This window comes from Phyllostomus discolor, chromosome 1 (assembly GCF_004126475.2).
Source record: "Phyllostomus discolor isolate MPI-MPIP mPhyDis1 chromosome 1, mPhyDis1.pri.v3, whole genome shotgun sequence".
Taxonomy (NCBI): Eukaryota; Metazoa; Chordata; class Mammalia; order Chiroptera; family Phyllostomidae; genus Phyllostomus; species Phyllostomus discolor.
In genome coordinates this window covers 96,645,740-96,670,593 of record NC_040903.2, presented here as the reverse complement: position 1 = coordinate 96,670,593, position 24,854 = coordinate 96,645,740, and the positions used below count along the sequence as shown (strand labels likewise).

General features: G+C 36.6%; 1 protein-coding gene across 2 annotated transcripts in view; it reads left to right on the top strand.

Moving 5' to 3' along the window:
* Positions 1 to 332: 332 nt before the first annotated feature.
* Positions 333 to 24,854, top strand: part of GRID2 (glutamate ionotropic receptor delta type subunit 2) — a 1,446,155-nt gene continuing 1,421,633 nt past the window's right edge. The window contains exon 1 of one of the 2 annotated variants that reach the window (XM_036026381.1): positions 333 to 1,572. In XM_036026381.1, coding sequence (XP_035882274.1) covers positions 1,485 to 1,572 — 88 coding nt within the window. In that variant the 5' untranslated portion in view covers positions 333 to 1,484. The remainder of the gene's footprint in view (positions 1,573 to 24,854) is intronic. The other variant, XM_028505846.2, reaches the window with a different exon arrangement.

The window sequence follows — 24,854 nt, the reverse complement described above, 5'->3', positions numbered from 1 at the left end:
TTAAATATTTCCCTGAAGCGTGTATTTCTGTATTATTTAATTATTATATTTTTTTAATTTCAAGATCTTTTTTATCCTTTATCCTGAAGTCCTAAAAAATACACTGGAGACAGGAAAACTATCACTGTATAAAAGGTAATTAGCACGTCCTCTCCAATTATAACTTTATAATTGAAATCTCATTAAAATCTTTCTAGGTCTCGTCTCCCTTAGTGACCAGGTGTCCCTAATTTGTTTTTAAGCCAATGTGACTAATTCCAGGCAAAGATTAGAAAAAGTCTGATACCTGTTGGAGAATGGCAATAGCAAGGTTAAATAAGTGGGATGGTTTTTTGGGTTGCCTTTAACCTTGTTTTTTTTTTTTTTTCTTTTCTTTTCATTTTTAAGGCTTCAACGTCTTTTCTCTGAGAGTCCTGCCTTTTTCTAGTACCCGGTTGAAGATTCCAAGGGAAATGAGAGCACTATTTTGTTTCTCCCTTGTATTGCAGATAGGGGGAGGAGGTGGTTATTAGAAGCTCTGCCTCTCTCGGTTTCCCCCTGTCTCCGCCTGACAGCACCGCTCTCTCGCGGGCTCGTTGGTTCTCCTAGGTGATCCATTTCTAGGCAACGTGGGGCCAGTGCTGAAGCTGCCAAGCGCGCTCTATCCTCGCTTCCTGCATCCCGCCAGGCCAACCGCTCCAAAAGCATCCTGCAGCCCCGGCGGCTTCCCTCCGCCCGCCTGGCCCCACAGCTCGCGCCCGGCGCAACACCCCAGCCAACCGCGCCCGACCAAACCGGCTTCTCGGCCCGCCTCACCGAGCTCCACTCCCCGCCTCACACAGAAAAGGGATTTTCTCTGCATTACTATCTGCATTACCTTGAAGTTCACTTTTTCTACCCCTCTTTTAGAGGGCTTTTCTCCCTCCCTGCTGGAACCTGGCTGCTCCGCCCGGAATCTCCAAATCTTTCCTTTCCACTTACATTTTATTTTGGCAGTGAAGACAAGTGATTCTCTGCGGGCCGTTAGTTTGGGGGGGGGGTGCTTTTTGGTTGAGGAGGGGGAGGGGAACATCCGGCGTGAGGGCGGCGGGGGCGGGGGTCTGTTGGAAGTTGCTGCGGAGCTGGGACTGAAGACCCGCCGCCCGGGCGCAACGATGGGGATGGTCTGAGTTCCAGCCTCTCCCCCTGCCCCAGTGCAGCCGAGGCTGGATACATTTTGAAACAGCCAAACTGCAAACAACTCTGGCGAAGCCAAAATTCCCTTCCAAGTGACACGGCTTTGCGAAGGAGGATTCCTCAGGCTGGGCTTTTTCTCTTATTCGCTCTGCCTTCCTCAGCGACGATTAAAGGCTTTGCTCTGGCACTAGGAATTTAAGGGGGAAAAAGAAAAAGCTGTGCTAAACTCAATCGTGATCTCAAACTCTTTGGATTGCTTTTTTTTTTTCTTTCTTTTTTTTAAATCTTGAAAGAAAATCCACCCTGAGAGAAAATCAGCGTAGGAGGAGATGGAAGTTTTCCCCTTGTTCTTGGTTTTGTCCGTGTGGTGGTCTCGAGCCTGGGACTCGGCGAATGCAGATTCGATCATTCACATCGGTAAGTAAGGGCAGGTGCTGCCGTGGATACTTTTTACCGTTTCGGTTCGCAAATGTTTGCCGTTTGCGTCCCTCTCTCCGCCCTTCATGTGGCTCGTTGGCAGTGGCCGCGGTTCATTGCCCCTTCCAGATACCCTTCCCTCACACTTGTTCAGTTTCTCCCAGGATGTGGATGATGCTCGAACCATGACTTGTGCTGCTGTTTGGCGGTGAATCGTGGAGTGTGGGCTGCATGCGTGGGGGTCTCGAGTTTACCTCGGGGTGCGTGTGTGCCGAGAAGTGCAGGGGTTCTAAGTGTGTGGGGAAAGGAAGTTTAATGGACTCTAACCTCCCATATTCTTTCCCGGATGTATATTTGCTCCATTTTAAAAGATTATCTTTAAGGGAACGGAGGAGATGTCACCTTCGAGGCGAAAAGAACTGGGGTGGGAGATAGGGAAAGCTCCCTTCAGATCGAACAGGTGGTTTTGCAACGTGAGCGGGCTGCGTTCGCTGCAGCGTTGTGCGACGGTGACGGGTTGCTGGACGCTTCCCCAGTCTGCTTCTCCTCGTCTCGTCCCCTCGGCTTTGCGGTACTCGCGCGGAATCGCCGTGACCCGGGCGGGAGGGGCTGGCGGCGCTGGCGGCAGCGTAGCGAGGACTGTGTCCGCGCGCCCCGCTGCCTCTCCTGCATCCCTGGGGCCTGGCTCCGCGGCGAGACTAGCCCCGCGGCTCTCCGGCAGTGCGGGGAGCAGAAGCGCGCCGGGTGCCTTCGCTGACACCTCCCTCGCCTGGTCGTCGACTCTCCGTTACAGCGCAAGGTGGAGAGCAGAGACGCTCGTCTACGGTGCCGCGGCCAGACTCCAGCAGGAGGACCGCGGAGCGGGCTAGGCTAGGAGATGCTCTGGGTTGGCCCCACCTATTGGCAACCAGACTGGCCGGGACTGGCCGAGGCGGGCGGGGGCGGGCGGGGGCTGCGCATCATTATCATGCAGAGCGCTCGCAGCTCCAAGCTCCAAGACTTCTCACTTGCTAATCCGGGAGAGCTGAGCGGAGACCAGCTCGTGCAGCCTTTTCTCTGTTAATGCGATTTCCTTTTCGGAAATTCGCTTCTGCGGGCCAGCGAGGATCATTTACTGAGCTGAAGAGAGGCCCCTCTTGGGGAATTTTTCTGGGCATAGGATTGTTATCTGTCCACTCGGCGTGATGTTCTGCAAATTGAGGAGACAGATGGGTCGCAGCATCTCCCCTTTCCTTTCCGTCCCTCTGCCCCTTACACACACACACACACTTCCCTCCCCCGCCCCCGGAAGCTTAACCTGCTGCAGGTGGCGATTGTGCCTGCCAAACGAGGGTCTTCTATTTTGTGCGTACCCTTAGCGGCCAGCCCCTTAGCTCAAGGGGGCTCCCTCTCTCTTGGTCTCAGAGGCTGTCTTTGTAAACATGTCTGCCATTCTTTATCATTTATATCAATAGAACCATATGTCTCTGTGCAAGGGGCGATGAGGTCAGGATTGAGAAAGTCTTGCATTTATGCATTAAGTAAATTAAGTACTAGATAGCTTGCCTGCTACATCACGTTTTGCCTGGGGGCTATCAGTGCCTGCGGGTTCTGAACTTTTCAGGGAGAAATTACGGTTTTATGGAGGAGTTCAGTAATGTTCTGATAGAGCTCAGAAATGAACTGTGCTCCTATTAAAGAAATGACTTGCATTTATGTCCAGTGTAAATGACCAAGTGCACAGGAATGTAGATATGTATATTATCATTGTACTTTTACATTTATTACATGATCAGAGTTTTCTGTCTGATGCTCTTTATCACTCAGGAGAGAAGGCTTGTGGATAAACGCTTATTTTGTTGCTTATTCTGTGGTCTACACAATAAATTCATTATTTGCAAACACCTACAGTTCTTGCTATCCTTTACCAGATGAATACTATTTTGCAATGCAGTCTGGGCATTTGTTTCAAAATAGAACACAACTGTTGTATTTTTTCCTTCTCATTCTGTTGTCTGTCAGTGTGACATGGCTTACTTATTTATAACCAGACCAAAAAAAGTAACTGTGTACAAATTACAGATTTTTTTAGAAAGATGGTTGTGTGCATGATGTATATCCTGCTAACAGAAATTGTTACTTCTCAGACAATTAATTTGACTTGACTGCAATTAGTACATTAGACAAGAGGATTAGCTTCTTTTACGTACTACCTAACAATGCTATGAATCTAGCAAACTGATGATTGTTTAAAATGCTCCATATCTTTTATACCATAGTGAAAGATGTTATCTTGTAAATTAAAAAGAAAAGAATGACCAAGACTAATTTGTGTGCACTTCAGATGTTAAATTCTCTCTTGCATTTACCCCCCACCCCAGGCAGATAATGATACATTAAAAACCGAATGACCAAATTAAAATTTTAAAGCTCCAGTTACTATTCATTGGATCAGTTTACTTGCTTGGTTGAATAGGAAAAGAGAAATAATTATTTTTAGGAGGTGATTGCCTTCATTAACATTTAGTGAGAGAAATTTGCTTATGGTAAATATATCATTTCAGGTCTAAATGGGTGAAAAGTGATGAAACTGGAGGGTAAGTGAATATTTCAGCTCCAGAGTTATAAGGAGATATGCAAGAATGAAAGCTTTTCACAGCCTCATGTGATGTGTTCAAGCAGAAAGTAGCTGCAATCTGTAGTTCAGGCAAGCTTGAAAGATGAAAATACACTGCTGTAATCAGTTGTTTTTTTTAGGCATCCTGTATGTATGTATTTATTGAACATCATTTGCACAAACTTCAGTGTGGGGCATAGAGATTTAGTGTAAGACTTTGCTCCGATCTCAGTGAGTATGGACTTTTTGCTTTTTTTTAAAAATTGAATTTATCATGGTGACATCAGTTAATAAAATTATATAGATTTCAGGTGATGGATTGTATAATTTATCATCCATATATTATATTATGTATTCACTGCCCTAAGTCAAGTCTCCTTCCATCACTATTTATCACTCCTTTATCATCTGCCTGCCCCAAACCCCTTTTCCTTTGGTAATCACCATGCTGTTGTGTGTCTGTGAGTTTTTGTTTGGTTTTGCTTAATCCCCTCACTTTTTCACCCAGCTCCCCAACCCTCCCCTTTGACAGCTGCCAGTGTGTTCTCTGTGTGTATGAGTCTCTTTCTATTTTGCTTGTTAGTTTATTTTGTTCATTAGATTCCACATACTGCTGAAATCATATGGTACTTATCTTTATTTTACTTAGCATAATATTCTCTAGGTCCATCCATACTATCACAAAGGGTAAGATTTCCTTTTTTATGGCCGAGTAGTATTCTATTGTAGTAGGTTCTTTAAATATTGAATCCTTTTGGTATTGAAACAAAATATAGATATAAACTCTCTCCATGTTTCCTTCTTTTTGCTTTTTACTATTCATACAGGTAGTTTAATAAAGTCAGTTACATATTTTAAACTCTAATATGTTATAAACACATTATTAGTTTACTACAATGATGAGATATATTTTAATGGTTAAACTACGCAACTGTATTTCAGTCAAAAATGCTTAATATTGTAATTATTTTGAGTTTGTGTTAAATTACATTTTTAAAATATTTGATAATTATATACAGTTGTTTAATATTCATGCATACATACACACAGTAGTTCACCCCCCAACCCCCACTCTGAAGAAGGGTCTTTTGACATACAAAAACTATGCAATTTTGAATTATGCTTCTCCTTTAAGCCTGTGCATTGATTGAGTAATTTTATCAGACCCACATTACTTGATTGCTTAGAAGTTTCCTAATGATCTGTATGCTGAAGGAAGAACCAAAAAGTCGTGAGAGGAATGGCAATGATACAGTGTTTTATGAGGCTATTCAAAGTCGCTCTGATTTATGTAGCTAGAAAGCTCCAAAGTCTTTGAGATTAGCCACGCTGAGTGCTATTTTCTTCATACATCAGTTGTCCCACACTCTTTACTCCCTTAACACAACAGGAGTTTGGAGCACTGCTTTAATTAAGCAGGGATTAGGTGGCATTTCCAGTCAACTGCACAGTTTGTGTTTGCTTCGTATCTAATACAGAGGATCTCATGTTTTAGCAGTTAATGTATGCTTCATTTCTTTATCTGGTTCCTGTACTCACAAATCTGATTGAAATGAGCTATCCTTGGTTATATATCTCTACAAGGAAATACTCAGACTGAATAATTATTTATATATTACAAAAATCCCTGGTATGTTTTTGTTGTTACCAGTCATGGTAAAATACCTTATGCCAATAGGGAATGGGAACCAAGCCTTATTCATGTTTTTCTCATAAGCCATTGATACTGTATCCTCCAAGATCATGATCATCAACTTTGACATTTGAGAAGATGTAGACATTTCAGAGTATTTTCATCATGAGAAAGTTCAAAAGTTGGTGGTTGAAAAAATGTATCACCTCATTAAAAACAAAAATAGTACATTTGAAGGATCAGTTTTTATTCTGTTGGTGCTGGGGACTATTTTAACAAATACAGAATATAAAAGCATTTTCAGAAGATGTACTGTGTGTCTTCTACCAAAGTGTTTCTTTTTCAACTCTTCAGATGGTTGACATTATTCTTAGCACTATATAAGATATCTCAATGACTTCAGTAATACTTTTATTATTTAGAGTAGTTTGTTCCTTAATTTATGGGTAACGTAGTATAAACTTAGGAATTATTACGAAGTGGCTTCTGAATTTAAAATAAGGGTATACTTTACCTTTATTCTGTATCATTAATACAGTTATTTCAGCACAATTCAGATGTGCATTAAGTTTGACAGGGTCATTAATCAATGCTATCAACTATGACATGACTAGTACACTGAGAACCTTTGCTTTCTATTCCAAATGTATGTCCAGTAAATACCTCCTGTAAATTTTAATTAAAATATGAATAGAAATCAAGATGATTAACTTTTGACTTACCCAACAGTAGAAACTAGTTGAGACTATTAAGAGTAATGGAAGATGCATTTACTTTTAATTCTAATCTCTAAGGCTAAGTTTATCATACTGTAAATTTTATTTCAGAAGGATGTCATAATTTTAAAACCACACTTTTTTCATGCAGGGTTTTTTTACTTACATATATTATTTTAGTTTAAAAAGGTAAAATATTTGGCATTGCTATTAGATCTTCATGATATTTCAGATTATAGACAGCATATTGGTGAGTATCAATACTTAGAGTTTTACTAAGGATTTGATGTTTATTAGAAAATACATGTATGGCCTATAGAGATAGCTTTGCCATTAGGTGTCACTGCATTCTGAGCTGTTCCTTTGTTGTCCTACTTGAAAAATCACATGAAATATATATTTTTTAAAATCTCAGAAAAAATGCCATTTAATGAGGTTTGTGATGTTGTAAGATACAGGTGATTCTTATTTTCAAATCTGAAGAGGAAATATCATACCCTTTCTCTTATTCTCACAGGAATTTAATTTTTAGGACATATCAACATGCTTTATTCTGTAGCTAGATTAGCTTGCTAGATCTACTAATGTAAATTTTCACAGATTTAAAGTATAACAAATATATTCTTAAATTAAGAGTTATTCTCTGTGGAAAAATCTGAGACCCCAAGAGCATGTAAATATGCCCAATACTGCTGGAATAAACAGACAGTAGTGAGTGAGTTTGTAAAGCATTGGCTTAACTGCAGTGGTCCTTACCTATGGAACATTTGGAATTCTGAACTGATGTTTGTAACATGAAACCTGCATAAATGGAGTTATGAGTAAACATACATGTGGACACAAATACAGATATACAGGGTCCAGCGCAAGTAGTGCCTGCCTGTGTATGGCTGGTAGGGTAATAATATGGGCATAATAATTTGTAGTTTTAATTGGAACATTTCACTTAAAATGTCATATGATGTGCTTGACTGTGATATGGTCATATTACAGAATTACATGCTTATGATTCTGTAATAAAAAGGAGCATTATTCCTGCTGGACACTGTATATAAAAAGTGTCAATCATTGAATTTTGTGAATGATTATATATGTTTTCAGATAATTTTGGCCTGATAAATATTAAATTCCATGTATTTTCCCACCACAACCATGATCACCACCACTATTGGGTTTGTATGGTAATATAAAGCCACTGTCTGTCATCACTTACTAATTTTTCTATTTATTGAATGTTTTAAAGAGGCAGAATTTTTCTTCTAGTATATTCTATTATAAAACCAATGGTGGATGAAACTTAGTCAACTTTAACCTGATAAATCATTTTTAATATCAGCAAAATTCACATAACTAGAGAATTCAACAGTAGGTTAAAAGAAGGACCAGCTAGTCATATTATGTTAAACCTTACCCTGTGCCATTATTAATTAATAAACTTTTGGAATAATTTATTATCAAAAGTTCAGAAAAAATCAACTGATCAGATTGATATCTAAAGGAAAAGGAAAAAATACCAAAATGATTATGGGATTGATAATTAAGAGAACATTTGTGAATTTGGGTAATTTAAATTGTTGAATTTTAATATCTTATTATGGATACAAATTGCACATGAATGTGGAAAACGTAGTGGGGCATGGATGGTAAGACAATGAAACATGTTTTGGATTGCAGTTAGAAGGTCTGTGCTGAGTACCAGTTTTAACAGTAGGAAATAGAGCAACGTGGGGAAGTTATTTATTTTCTCTAGTTCTCATTTTATTAACCCTTAAGCAAAATTTAGACTGTTTATTTGAGCTCTAAAATTATGTATACTAAAAACACCAAATTTCTATATTTGGGGGATTTGTAGAAGAGATATAGTCACTGTAGTTAATTGCTAATTTAGAGTGAATTAAAAACAAAAATACCAGAGGAAATAAATGGGGAATAAAATCTTAATCAATCAAATTAAAGGCCCCTTAAAATGAAGATTTTGGGGGTATGAATAAGGATTATGCACATTTGTTCATCAGATATTCTAGATAACTCGAGTAGTAGATTGAGAGGTGGATTTTTTTAGATTTTGTTTCTCTTTTGTATAGTATTAATACTAATGTGTTACATGCAGTATTACTCTTACAATATTTGTACTAAAATACTAGTGCTTATTAAGTCTGACTGGAGAAATGAGTAGTCTTATGTTCTAACCATGATGGACTATCTTAAATAATTTTTGGAATTTACACACTGGAAGAACACCAGGAATATTGACATTGTTCAGTATCACGAGAATGTAAAGGAAACAGTCAATATTTTGTCAATGTTATTGATAGGTTTGGATTCCTTCTTAGGTATTCTTTACTGCTGTTTACCTAGTGGTTATCAATGTGAAGCTGAGGATGGGTTGACCTAATGAAAGCATCCTTGAATGAACAAGGGGAAGCTCAGAGGCAAGTACAAGAAGCTAAACAAAACAGGTCTGCCTGTACGTGTTAAAATTTTCTAGAAACTCTGTAGTCAAGTTCCTTATTAACAAGATTTTCATTCATAAAAAAGATCCAGTAATTAATTACATTAAAATAATTCTTATACTTTTTTCACTCCCTAACAAGTCAAATAACTATTTTTGAAATAATCTTATTTATTTGCTTCATTATTAAAATCATTAAAATTCTAGAAGTTAATATTCCTGAAACTGCATTGTAAGGTAGGCATTACTACAAACATGTGGTATGTGCTAATTGGGAACAGATTCTTTCATTCAACAAGCATATTCTGAATCTCTTCTCTATGATGTACTGTTTTTAAGTCCTGAGATTGTTAAAAAATAACTTTTCTCTCTTAATTTACGGAGCTTGCAATTTCATGGAGCAGGCAAAATATAAATAAGAAAATATGAGGAGATCCGCTGAAAAACAAATATCTTCTGGAGGGCAGGGGCCTTATAGTACAGGCTTCCCCTGCTAGATGATGTCCTAGAAACCCCTCTGGTGTTTTTTCTACCAGCTGATGGTGTTGTGAGAGGCTGTGTTTGGCTTCAGTGAATTTTTTTGAAGATGCTTTCAATGCATTTGCCTATTTTGTGATGTGTGATTCAGGAGCATACCTGCTCACACCACACTGAGTATTCAGCAGTTTTTGATCAAAAACAGCATGACTCCCGTGCCCCATTCTCTCTCTTCACTAGCCCCAAGTGACTGTTTTTTGTTTCCCCAGATGAAAAAATTCCTCAGAAGGAAAATGGTTTGCTAATATGGAAGAGGTGAAATAAAAAAAGGCAGAAGCACTAAAAGTCATCAAAATCGTCAAGTTCAAAAACTGTTCTGAGCAGTGGAAAAAATATCTCAATAGGTGTATTGCATCAAATGGAGAGTACTTTGAAGATGACTGAAGTTGAAACATGTAAGAATAAGTACCAATTTTTTTATAAATAAATGCCATTTTTGGGTGGTCAGGTAGTGATGAATATAATGAAGAAAAATACGAATGAATGGCAGGTGAATGAAGTTGTTATTTTGAATAGGGTGGTCTGGTAAGACCTGTCTAAAGAGATGGTCATTGGAGCAGAGTCTTGATTCATAGAAAGGAAGTCAGTCATGTGGATACCTGATGAATAAGGACTTCAGGCAGAAGGCATAATGAAGGCAATGGCCTTGAGACAAGACTGAGGAATTTGCTTGATTTCTTTACACTTTGAAAATCAGTGTGGCTATAGTTTAGTAATCAAAGCAGGTAGAGAAAGGAAATAAGGTCTGAGAAGCAACTAAGGAAGATCCTATAGGGACTTATGGATCATGGTAAATTTTTTAGATCTTCTGGGTATACAGGAGGCACACTGGAGTGTTGAGATCAAATGTGTAAGATTAAATTGTTTTTATTTTAGAATGGTAACCTTCTCTGGGCAGACTAGGTGGATAGAAATACTGTGTGAATTTTAAGTTTGATGGTAGTAAATTAGACTAATTTGTAGCTGAACTAGATGAATAGTTTTCAGATTGCAGGTATATTTTGAAGGTAAAAGAAACCAGATTTTTCTGATTGATGATACAGCTGGGAGAAATCCAGAAAAAGTAAAGAGGGTTCCAAGATATTTTACTTGAGCCAAGAAGGTGAAATGTATTGCTATTAACTAAAGATTGGAACCGTGGGCAATGGGCAAGTTTTATATATCAAAATTTGCATGTATTAAATTTGATATTCTCATTACACATCAAATTTGAGAATTTAAGTTGGCATTTGATTATATGAGAGTGGAATGTATATTCAAGCTACGCATTTGAATTAATCATTTTAGATATGATCTTCATTTTTTTTTAATTTTTTTTAAAGATTTTATTTATTTATTTTTAGGGAGGGAGGGGAGGGAGAGAGAGAGAGAGAGAGAGAGAGAGAGAGAGAGAGAGAGAGAGGGAGAGAAACATCAATGTGCGGTTGCTGGGGGTTATGACCTGCAACCCAGGAATGTACCCTGGCTGGGAATCGAACCTGGGACACTTTGGCTCCCAGCCCATGCTCAATCCACTGAGCTACACCAGCCAGGGCTTGATCTTCATTTTTATATTACTTTTTATTTTATTATTTTTGATTTAATCTTTATTGTGTTTTGTCCTCACCATTTAGCTCCCTTATATACCCCTCCCTCCAGCAATCACCACACCATTGTCCATGAGTCCTTTTTCCTTTTCACTCATCGCACCCTTAATGATCACCCCCAGCTGTCATCCTGCTCTCCATCTATGAATCTGTCCCCATTTCCCTTGTTCATTAGATTCCACATATGAGTGGAATCATATGGTGTTGGTTTTCTTTGACTGACTTATTTCACTAAGCATAATGTTCTCCAGGTCCATCCATACTGTCACAAAGGGTAAAATTTTCTTTTTTTTTTTATGGATCTGCCCTTCCACCCAGCTATCTCATTTCTGGGAATATAGCCAAAGAAACCCAAAACACTAATTTGAAAGAACATAAGCACACCTATGTTCATTGCAGCATTATTTATAGTCACCAAGATATGGAAGCCGCCCAAGTGTGCATCAGTGGAGTGGATAAAACAACTATGGGACATTTACACAATGGGATACTACTCAGCCATAAATTAGACATGATCTTTAAAAAGGTAGGTGGGGCTAGGTCACTTATGGAATAACTGTGTAGACACAAGAGCTCCAGGACTATGCCCTAGGACATTCTAAAAGGTAGAGGCCAGTGGGAGGGAAAGGATTCAGGAAAAGAGCAAGATGAGTGACGTACGAGTTAGAAAGGAAACCAGAGGTTGTGGTGTTCTGGAAGCCAGGTGAGGAAAGTGTTGAGAAGAAGCAATTGAGACATCCTGTTAAATTCTGTGCATGAAAAATGAGATCTGACTACTGCATTTGGAAATTTTGAGGACAAAGATAACTTTGATAAAAGTGATTTTCATAGATTTGACGTGACAAATTACTGATTGGAGAGGATTCAAAACTACAATGAGGACCTCTGTTTTGCTATAAGGGAGGATGAGGGAATGACAGCACAGCACAAGGGAATATGAGGTAACAGGAGAATTTTGTTTTTAAAGGTAAATGCTGGGATATATTGTAGTAATTTTTAAAAAGTTCAATCTTAATAAAATTTTCCCTAAGAGGATTTAAAATAAAATGTTTCTTTTTATTGAAATCTATGTGATTCTTCAGTTTGGACAGCAGGTGTTTGTATAGCACTGGTCTTTGTTTTTGTTTTCTTTTATAATCTTGGATCAAGTCATGTGGGCCACTCAAATTTAGATACAATTTTCTTACCTGAAATTATTAGATTATACCTTAAAGAAAATAGAATCAATATGCAGTTTAATGTTCTAATTTTAAGAACATACAATATTCTTATATAGTCGTATTAAAATAGCATAAAATCCTCTTGTAACAATGCATATTTTAATTGATTATAGATTTCTTCTAAGTAAATTTTATTATGCACTTGATTTACTTAAAGTCATTTGGAGCAATTTAAAAAATTATACTTATTTCACAAGGAAATGCATATCTTTGCCACATAGACATTAAATAGATGAAAATTCATATGATACTTTTAAGTGACACATTTAAACATTTTGTTTTTGTTTTATGGAAATTTCACTTCTGTTTGTGCTATACCATAGCTGACAGTTCTTTAGTCACAGGTGTAAATGAAGAAAAAAATGTTCTAAATTTTCTAATCTCAGAATTCAGCCTTCTGAAAATGAATCTTAGTTTTTTCAGTGGTCTCATATTGAAAGCACATAATTTCTGTATATTACATTGATTTTGTATCTAAAATATCTATTAAAGTAAAATGCTATTACTCAGTGAATTATATTTTTCTGTGTGTTTTTTGGTGATTTCCATTATTTTCTCCTCTATAAAAACATTTTGTTCTATGGAAACAATGTAATGTGAATGTCATTGTTTGTGTCTGCATGGTTACAGGTATTAATTGATGAGTAAACATGGAGTACATGAACAGTGAGGGGACAGGGGTCCTGTGGTTTGGGCATAACAATGATTAATAAAAAGCAATCTGTGTTATGGCTGGAGCTTAGGAACCTAATTAATGAGGTATACAATATCAGAAGATATGTTAAACTATTTCATAAATTCCTGGGCGGTGAAACGTTATCATAAGGAAGCTCTAAGCAGGTTTAAATCTCAATTTAATTTGGAAGGGGCACCCGAAATTTGCGAAATGCTTAGTTTACTTAACCTTGGCATCACTAAAATGACATACCACACTGGCAGTACATTTTAGATTGGCTTATTATCTTAAAAACCAAAGAACAGGTAATCTACTAGGTGCTAATGTGGGACAAGAGAGTTGGTTCTATTGTTCTGTATGTAGTTTAAGGTGAATTAAAATCTAGAAGATGGATCCTTTCTTTTGATAATCCTCACTATCTGATGACAGACAAAACTATGTTAGTGTTGTGGTGTCAATTACTGTCTTGCTCTTCAGTGCTCGCTGACATTTTTGCTGGTTCTGTGAATGGTGACAATAGGAATCTAGTGAATTTTTTCTTAAGGAAATACTACCAGCCTTGACCTGTGTGGTTCAGTTGTTTGGCCATAGTCCCGCAAAGCTAAAGGTCACCAGTTCTCTTCTTAGTCAGGGCACATGCCTGGGTTGCAGGGTCACCCCTGCTTGGAGCACTTGTGACAGTCAGCCAAGTGACGTTTCTCTCTCACAATGATGTTCTTCTCTCTCTCTTTCCCTCTCTCTTCCCCCTCTCTAAAAATAAATAAAATAAGAAATACTACAAACAGTTCTCAGCATAGCCCAAAAGAGGCATGACCTTTATGAAAATTATTATAAATTTTTTTCAATTAAAAAAATTTTAACACCTCATTAGCCTGAGCTCATGTACAGATTTGAGGGGTATTACTCTGTACTCTTTGGTGGTGTAGTCAAGTTGGATTTTGGACATTTTTGATAGTTCATTATTTTCAAGCTTAAAAATCATGATCTATTAATACATCTTCATATTCATTTGCAGAAAATATACTTTTAAGGTTACATGAAGACTATGATGTGACATTTTTTTTGATTTAACAAATCCTTATTGAGCACCTGTTATGTACTTAGTTGAATACAAAAGTACACACATAATATGTTTCCATTCTTTAGTTGTTTTTAGGCATCTCTACCTTTTGTGTTAATATCGTAATATTAGGAAGCTGAAGGTAGAGAATTTAGAATGTGCACTTGCAAGACTGTGGTATACTATGACAAAGGAGATTGTGATAATTCAATAAATGCTTAAAGGAAATGTATACTTCAGGAAGTATTATAAATGGGATACTATTATAACTTACTGAGGTCTTCAGTTATAGTAGAAATATCTTTATTTCTAACATTCACCTTGTTGCACCTACAGGGAAGAAAGACAATATAGTCATGCCATAGTCAGAGCTAAGAGAAAGTCTCCATTGTTTGCCTCTTTTCATGTTTTTACTGTCTATAGATGCCAGTAGTTATGCTGCAAGGTCCAGTGAAGGAGGTGGCTTTAAGATCCAGTTATCCTGTAATTAAAAGATCCAGTGCAATCCTTTTGAAATTTATTGCCACATATCAGATCATCCCCCTCAGCATAGTTTCTTGGGTATAGAGAAAATAAATTACTCTCCCTTTTTTCTTCCTCTTTTGAACTTATTAGTAGTACACCACTATTTCATATTCTTAATCTGTATTTTCTTCTAGATGTTTAGAAGAAACATCAGTGACAATGACAGTTTTATATTGTAGCAAATCAAAAGAGAAAATTATCTCAGAACAAGTAAAATTAGTTGCCTTTTCAAGTGGAATAAGTGTTACTGGGAAAACATATTTATACAAACTTTTAAACAAAAGATTTTATTTTTATTTATTTTTAGGGAGAGGGAAAAGGAAGGAGAAGAAAGGGAGGGAAACAACAGTGTTTGAGAGAATTATCGATTGGTTGCCTCTGGGAACCTGGCCCACAGCCCAGGCATGTGCCCTGACCAGGAATCAGACCAGCAACCATTGGTTTGTGATGCCCAGCCCACTGAGTCACACCAAACAGGACTGTTTACACTAACTTTTAATTATGTAGGTGTGGTTGTGAATAAGATAAGCATCAAAAATGAAAGTAATTGTTCAAAAACTAACTGGTCAGTATGTTCCGATTTTTCTATAAGAGTTCTTGTCTTGGTTGATAAGTGGTTAATAAACAGCAAAACTGACTGTTCTTATTTTTTTTTTTAATTTTTCTTGTTCACCCTTTGGTAGCAGTGCTAATGAGATGAAATGGCTAAAAGCAAGGATTAAGGCAAAAAAGGATTTCAGATAATTCATAAACCAGAAAATCAGCCTCAAAATGCTCATATGCATAGGTTTGCTGAGAAGATATAGTTTTAATTTCTCAAAATATTGCCCATATTATGAAGATAAAACTTCCTCTTCGCTGCTGAATCTGTAAGAGGATCAAAGAGGATTGAGGCATACTCTGAATGATGCAGGCTGGGAGCACAGTGAAAAATACTATTATTGGTGAAAGAATGCCTTTCAGGGTTAATACTGCTGATGACTGGGACCTCATGATTAGTTCAGTTTCATGTGTAATGTCTATGGTGATTTTTAAAAAAATATATGACTTTAGCCCTGGCTGGAGTAGCTCAGTGGATTGAGCTTGGGCTGCGAACCAAAGTGTCACAGGTTTGATTCCCAGTCAGGGTACATGCCTGGGTTGCAGGCCATGACCCCCAGCAACCGCACATTGATGTCTCTCTCTCTCTCTCTCTCTCTCTCTCTCTCTCTTTCTCACTCCCTTCCCTCTCTAAAAATAAGTAAATAAAAACTTTTAAAAATATATATGAATTCCAGCTTTACTTTTAAAACATGTTAGGTAAATATGTCCATATAGTGTTGGTTTGACATTCCTATCAATATACATTATTTATTGAGCATCTACAGCTCATGCTGTATTATAAACCATAAGGAAGAATTTGAATGTTTTACTTTTAAAAAACTGAAGCACATGACAATGATAAATGCAAAAATATGGTTAATGCTTAATTTGGTATTAATTTGAAGAGAGGTGAGAAGGGAAAGTGAAGTAATCAAGTAAAATATTATTGATTATGTCTTATTTATTAAACTGAGTGTTGACTGTATTAATACATGCGAAACTTTATAATTGATTTGTGAGTAATGATATGTCTGCTGTTGCCTCTGCTGACCATGAAATCTACTGGTTCAGTTCAGTTCGACTTTGGTTAGAGACTGAAGTTTGCCTTTTAGACCCTGTTCACCACATAGGGTGGCTCGATTCATAACACTTTTTGGAGGGGAAGAGAATGCTTACAGCATGCCAGAATCATTAAATGGCAAGTCAGAACAATTATAAAGTCTGTGTTCATGCACGTGTTCTCTGTGACAGATTCATTAAGCAAGTTGCTTTCTCTACCTTCAGGACCTTGTCTTGGAGTCGGTGTTTCCCCTTTAGTACGGGCATGGGATGCCTTTAAGCATTGAAGTGAGAGAAAGAGGGGAAGGAATGTTCAGAAAGAACAACCAGGCCGATGCTGTGAGAGAAAGTTTGGAATATTCCATGTTTTTAATATTTCATAATATATACATATATACAAAGATAATATGTAATACTTTTTAAAATTCATATTTCACTAGTATTAACAATTTCTATCTCACCCTTGGGTCAGAAAGAATGAGCAATTCTTTCATAAAGTATCCTTAGAAATACTCCTGATAAGATTGTTATTTTCTTGGTCTTATGTAGATGTTGTGTGTTTATAGTAATTAGTAATAAAACTAATCTATCTAATTGATATTTTGATAGTCTTTATTCTGACTATACACTAAAATATTATATTCTGCAATGATGAACAAGGAGCTTCTTGCAGCCAGTTGAACCTCATGATATGGCCCTTGATTGAATTTTCAGTGGAATAGTTTATTTTAATCCATATAAATCAGAAAGAATGAGAAGAAAAGTTTCCACAAAAGAACCTCAGAGGCAGAGAAAAGTTTATTTTTTCCCAGCTTTATTGAGATGTAATTGACATATAACACTATAACATGTTTAAGGTCTACAGCATATGACTTGATGTACTCATATATTGCAAAATTACTACCACAGTAGCACTAACACCTCTATCTCTTTACGTAAAAAATTACATTGCATTGTGGTGATAACATTTAAGATCTATTCTCTAATCAACTTTCAAATATATGACACCATATTATTAACTGTAGTCACCATGATACATGTTAGATTCTCAGACCTGTTTTCTTATAACTGAAAGTATGTGTGTACCCTTTGATTACTCTCCTCATTTGTTCCACTGCCAAGCCCCTAGTAACTGCTATCTTACTCTTTGTTTCTCTGAGGTCAGCTTGTTAAGAGGCCTTATATATAGTGATAGCATACAGATTTGTCTTCTCTTTTTGACTTATTTCAGTTAGCATATTGCCCTGCAGGTTCATCCAAGTTGTCACAAACGGCAGAATTTTCTTTTTTCTCATGGCTGAGTAATATTCCACTATTATGTACATATTATAATAGAATATTTTATATATATTGTTTATCCATTTATCATCTGATAGACACTTTGTTGTTACATTTTGGCCATTGTGAAAAAGGCTGCAGTGAACATGGGAGTGCAGACACCTATTTGAGGTCTGGATTTCAAGTTCTTTGGATGTATACCCAGAAGTGGGATTGCTGGATCATACTGTACTTCTAGTTTTAATTTTTTGAGAAAGCTCCCTATGGTTTTTCATAGTGACTACAGCAATTCATGTTCCCACCAACAGTGCACAAGGGTTCTCCAGACTTTCACCAGCATTTGGTATCTACTGTCGTTTTGATATTAGATTAGCCATTCTAACAGATGTGAGGCACTTCTCTGTAGTATTGCTCTGCATCTTCCTGATGATTATGGAGTGATGGTAAGCATCTTTTCATGTACCTGCTGGCCATTATTGGATGTCTTCTTTGGAAAACTGTGTGGTTGGTTCCTCTGATGATAATCACCAATACAGGAAACACAGAAAGAAAGGAGCCATTCTGGGAGGAGAGAAATTGAGTTTGATTCAAACTCAAAATTACTTTGACGTGACGATGAAGTGCCATGTCCCAGACAGCAGCTTCCCAACAATCCCCTCTTCTGCCCCACGTGGAGAAAAAACATTCTCCATCGCCATTGGTCCTATTTTAGTCTAAACAGGAAAGTGTTTTTCTGGTCATACTTTTCTAACTTTCTTTTTCTTAGATTCAATGCTAATAGTTCATTTTCTATTTAAAATGTGAACTATTTGAAATAGTTTTAAGTTACATATATTCAGAAAATAGTAATTCTCCAATAGCAAGAGCCTTATGACTTTTAGTTCCTATGTGTATGTATCAGTTCAGAATTATTAATTCTAAATAATATTACTGACCTTTTAAATTATATATCTTCATTCTCATTGCTTAATATGAGTGTACATTTTAATTTATCAAAGTCTGGCATACTATTAGAAGACTAATGCTATTAATTAATTTATTTCCATTAAAAATAATTTAAAGAAATGATCTTTGACAGAGTCTTTGGTTACTAAAGGCAAAATAAAAATACGATAATTTAATTTTCTGTGCATATTACATATAAAATCCCTTACCTAAATCATTAAAATGATAAAAAAGGGTAAAAATATTTCCACACAGTTTTGTATTCTTTAGTTACACATTATCTGGAAACATAATTAACCAAAGGAAGGAAAATTGTGCTCCCAGCATGGCAGAAGCTGAGCCCAAAAGGAACACATGCCCCATTTAGAACACAATACATGGGTTTTACTGGGATTGCAGACCTTGTTCGTTTGTTTTCCCCCTTCCCTCCATTCCTTTCTTTCTTTCTCTCTTTTTTAAGTGTCTTGGAAGACCCTACTTCATAGTTAAGCATCTGCGTTCTCAGATAAGAAATGTTTGCAAACACAGACCTGGAGTCTGCAGGATGTGAAAGCAGACGCAGTGTGTCTGTCTGCATGTGTGTAAAAACACTGGGTGAAATGAGGAGTGGAATGGGGTGCATCCATCAGGCCAACCTTCTTTTTCCCTGTGTGTCTCTGTTTAGAGATTCGCTTTTCAGTTTGTTTTTATGGTACATACTGTCAATGCTTAGTTCAGTAAAAACAGTTTATGCATGATATATTATTAGAACTTAATTTTGGCATCTTGCTCTTTTCTGTTCTTACTAAGTTGGGCTATTGTAAGAGAGCCAAGGATGGAAAATTGAGTGCACCAGTGGGGTGGAAGGCTTCCAGCATCTTGCATTCTTGCTCTCAGGCTTCTCTGGCTGTAGAGTAGATTAAGGGATATGAAATTTAGCATCAGTGAAGGATAACCTGAGTGAGTGGAGCCAGTCAAACTCAGTGATGACTGGTAGTTTTCTGTTTCTTAAACAGAGCGGCATATAGTGTCGAAAAGAGAAGCCCTGGATTTGATATTGGAATCATACTATATATATTTAAATCTTGCCTTGGTCACTTTGCCAATTCATAACTGCGAAGTCTTTAGATAAGTAATGAAATTTTGAAAGTCAAATTTATCTGCTGCTGTTTCCTTTCCACCTTATCTGGAACTGCAATACAATTTAAAATATGGACTTGTGGGCTCTGCAAATAGCTAATATTCACACTTATGCAGACTGAACTTGTAATTGAAATACACTTCCAATCCGGGCCCTGGGTCTGAGTTGTACATTAGAAAGTGGATATCATGCCTGAGATCAGATAGTGTTCCCTGTTTATCCTCAGTTCCTGAAACACGAATTCGGATTTACAACTGTGACTTTTTTTGAAGGCAAGGAATTCTGTTTTATTTTTTAGTTAAATTTATTGGAGTGACAATGGATAACAAGACTATTTAGGTTTCACATGTACAATTCTATGATACATCAGCTATGGCATTTTATAACATATACATCAAAGTTGAAAGTCTGTGAATTGAATGTTAACAACTTCAAAGATGATATTTCACTCTAAATTTACATTAAATAGATGGCTAAAATGTCATTTGTTATCACTGATACTGATATTTAGCTATGCCTTTGTGGCCACACCCTTTGATGGAAATAAATTGATTTTATAATTTATACAAACCAGGACTCTTGTGAGTGGAAATGGCAGCATTAAGATTTCTGCATGGGCGACAGGGACAAACTAGGCCCGACTGGAGGCAGACAGGGGTAAGGCAGCACTATGAATGCAAACTCCTGTCTACCGGCATGTGATTAGCTTGCAGTTTGGCCCAGCCTCAGAGCTCCCCTGGGCGGATTCTCTTTCACTAAGCAATGATTCTGACATAGCAATAGATTGCTCCTTCCTCTTATCTAGGTCTTTTATGTTGATTAAAGAAATAGACTTAGGTTTTGCTTTTGTGTTTGTTTAATTTTAATTACTTAGAATCCTTTTTAGCACAGGCAGCAGAAAAGAAGAAAGACAGCTAAGTATAGGTTGTCTTTGTTCACGTAAACATATTTAACTGATTTTTTAAAATCAGAAATTAGTATTTGTAATCATTGCCCTTATTCTCTTACATTCCTTCTGTGGCATGACGGCAGCTCTTGGCAGAACGCATTGGATTTTGGCAATTATGTCCATGTGCACCTAACTTAAGTTGCTGTATCTCTGGTACTAAGTAAAGGACATGTATTCATTCACACATGCAGTGGATTGTTCTAAAAATATAAAGAACTTAACAACAAAGATTTAAATTCACTTCAGTTTCACATCTTAAAAGGAGAAATCATCAAGTAAACAAGTTCTGATGGTTTTTATTCTGTGTTTATAAATATTTTATAAAGTAGCAAATACTCCAGATAGGAGAATAGCCTTAACAGTTAGGGCATCAAAGATGCATATTTAAAAATTCTTTTTTCTTATAGGAGAAAATAATAAAATATTGTCCTGTGATTTTGAATTAATTGTACTAGAACTTCTGTGTTATATAATTGATTCAATCTGTACATACTTCTCTCTGAGAAATACACCCTTCTTCAATTTGGTGTAAAAAAAACTAGATTCTACTAAACTTCCTTCTGTCTCTCTGTTCCAAAGTCCAGTTTACTTTAAGAGTACTCAGGTGGTGATGTCCTCCTTGGCCTCTTATCCTCACACTCTGGCTCTTCCCTTGATTTCAACCTTTTTCATCTCAGAGCACACCAAACTAATTACCAAAATTCTGTGGCACACCAAAAAATATATTTTAACTGATCTGACAAAAAATAGGTCTGTTTTGATTCATTCCAAATTGTATGTTGTTTGTTGTCATTTTTTATTTGACAATCTAAGGGAAAAGAGGTCAGTGCCCCTCACTAAATAGTTAGGAATTGCATTGTTTTGAAACAATTTTTTGTTTCAAAAATTCTTGTGGCACACCGGTTGAAAATGCTCACTGCTTCATATGAGGAGGAACCCCCCAAACTCTGAATTTATATATAAAAATTGTATATTTATTCTTACATGTTTTTTAAAGATTTTATTTATTTATTTTCAGAGAGGGAAGGGAGGGAGACAGAGAGAGAGAAACATCAATTTGCAGTTGCAGGGGTCATGGCCTGCAACCCAGGCATGTACCCTGACTGGGAATCGAACCTGCAATACTTTGGTTCACAGCCCGTGCTCAATCCACTGAGCTACACCAGTCATGGCTTATTCTTACATGTTTAAACATCAGTTACCTTCAAAGAACTCTCCATTTGATGCAGTATGCCTATTGAGACTTTTTTCTCACTGCTCAAAAATTTTTGAACTCGTCAATTTTGATATCTTTTAGTGTTTCTGCCATTGTTTGTTTCACCTTTACACCAATGTTTATCTTTGGGGAATTTTTTCATCTGGGGAAACAAGAAAAGTCACCTGGGGCAAGATTAGGTGCATAGAGTGGGTGGGGCACGGGGGTCATGTTGTTTTTGCTGAAAAACTGAACACTCACATGGTGTGGGTGGGTGCACCCATAAGTCACTCATCATTAAAGGAGCAAACACACTGAGAGTCTTCAAAAAAACTTCACTGAAGCTAAATGCAGCCTTTCACAACAACACCAGCTAGCTGACTGATACAGATGGGTTCCTAGAACACTCACCTAGTGAGGGAAGTCTGCATTACAAGGGGCTCACCCTTCAGAAGATAATTCTGTTTTTTTAATGACCCCTGCTTGTATAAACCTTAACCACTTTTTCTTTGCTTCTGGCACCCCAGTTATTACGTTCTTTGTTTTTCAGATGTGGAAATGGGTTTGAGAGCATCTTCCTCTCACTGTGCTCCAAAGAATACTGCAGGCTTTGTTCTTGATTCATCTGTGATTTTTAGGTCTGTCTTGATTTTCAGACCTGGGCCGATCCTGTTGTTTAGGTCGTCTTCCCTGTAGAGATGATGTAATCATAGACTTTTGACAGTTGGGAGGAATATTGGAGATTGTGTATAGTCTAGAGTCCTTCTGTGGTTGATAGACAAATTTAGAGGTTAAGTGACTTGAAGGCTGCATAGATAGGAGTTTTTGAGTGATGTATTAAACCTAATTTTTACCAAAAACATGTAACTATAGTCACATCTTCAAAGAAGTATTAATGTGGGCTATTAGCAAAGAGATAGAAATAGCCTAATTATGTAGAATTGGATAATTATTTTCATTAAAATAGGATTAGTCCATTTTCCTGTACTCTACTATATTGCTGTAGAGTACTATAATTAATTCTTTTGAAGCCTGCTAATATAATGTTAGAAGTAGCTAACCTAATTGTTGGACAACTATTCCCACAAGCTCCTGGGGGCATTAAGTATATATACCATTTTCTAGGACTTCTCCAAGATTTTAGAACCTAGAATTGTCTACCCAGACCCAAAACCTATTCCTCAAATTACATACTCCACTGTTGCTTCCTCACTCTCTCTCCTTTCCATCCACTCTTTCCTCCCAAAACTAAGGTTGGAACTAGTTTCTGCTAAGATTTATTAATGTTAATTTTGTCTCTATCAAAACATGTCACTGTACATATCTTCTTTTGATTGTTTGAGTATATGCCAGTTTACCCTGGTTTTTATCACTCTTGGACAATGTATTTCAATGTTCTCAAAAACACAAAACAGTGACTGGAACAAAATGAGTTTTCATTAAACATTAGTTTGCTTTCCCCCTTTTCCTGCCTTCCCTCAAAACTTAAAAAATTTAATAGTTTTGTTTAAGTAGTTGTACATTTTATTGCTGTCTTTTTGTGCATATTTGCCAAATATCTTTAGGCTAGAGTTAATTGATTTTAGTAATACGTCAAGTGAAGAGGAAAGCTGTCTATGAAAATATAGGTTATTTATATTCTCACTTTCAAAGTCAAACAAATTGCTATTTGTTTAATGTGACAGAAAACACCTCAAACAATTTTAGATTTCTTTTTTCATCCTTTATCTTTTTTGCTTCAGAACTATCATAAAATAGGTGTTTTCCTAGTTACTTTATAAACTCATAATCTTTCTGCTGCCTGGACCCACTTTGAGATATAACCCTTTTTTGTCATCTTTCTACTCCACCTAATGTTCCACTTTTTTTGTTTTTAAAGTATAAGCTCTTCAACTTGTATTATTTTCTGATTCTTAATGTCCATTCTATAACAATCAATTACTTTCTAATTTAATTTTTAAATGATCATTGACACCTTTTCTAAACCACCTAATATTTACTGTACTGAAATGTTAATTTTGAGCGTCTTCTGTTTTTTTAAAAACTTCTGAGGGGGAAAATATGTTTTCATGAAAACATAAAGGGGGAGGGAAGCCACAGTGATTTGGGTAAGCATTTAATTCTCATGGCAGTTTTATATATTGGTACTGATTTACTAATTGTTCTTTTCTTTCAGTTAAACTTGACTTGTCTTCCAGAATCGAGCTATTAATGTGATTTTAATCAATAGAGCTTTCTCCACAGGTTTATAACTGATTAAAGATCAGTAAATTATTTGGACACTTGAAATTAGATCGGCATAATTTGTATAGAACACTGAATGTAAAGTCCACAATTTAATTTACTTTAAAAGTACTTTAAAGGAAAAGGATTGTTATGGATAACCACCATTATTTAAAATAAAGTATAGCTGAAGTGCTTCTGTAGTGTATAAAGGGATCATTTGATGAACTAGTTTGCCTACTTTGGGAGCCACTATCGTAAATGTAATAAATAAAAAAGTCCTCTTAGTCTGATTTATCTCTGTGAAAATACCCAGAGGATACTATATAAAAGTTAAAAAGGATATAGAAGATAACAAAAGGAAAAATGACTAAATGCATTCTCTGAAATAGGTATGATTTGTAACTCATTCATAATTACGTATAAGAAACAACACACTTATTAAGCACTTACACTATACTAATCATTATTACAAACCCTTTATAGCTATTATCTCATTATGTTTTTATAATAACCCCACTAATGCTGGTTCTATGATCATTTCCATTTTGAATGAAATTGAAGCTTAGCCTTGGTATATAATTTGCCCAACTTTACTCAGCACGGTACATAGATAATTGGGCCTTACACCTGTCCTCATTTTTTCCTGTATTAATCAGGTCTCATAGTTTTCATTGTGTTTGTGTCTATTCCATGTATCCCATGCTTTTTTTCTCTGGCAGCTACTTCACCAAGAGGAAGCCAGATTTCATCTTAACAGCCCTCTGATTTTCTACAGTGTGATGAAGGGTAACCCATACATCTCTCACCACATACTAATATTACTGTAGCTTTGCATTTGCTTTTCCATTATCTTGAAAGAGAGAAAAAAGAGGGAAGTGTCTTTTCTAGTGAGTTGTCATTAAAAAAGAAAATCCTTGTTTTATTGGT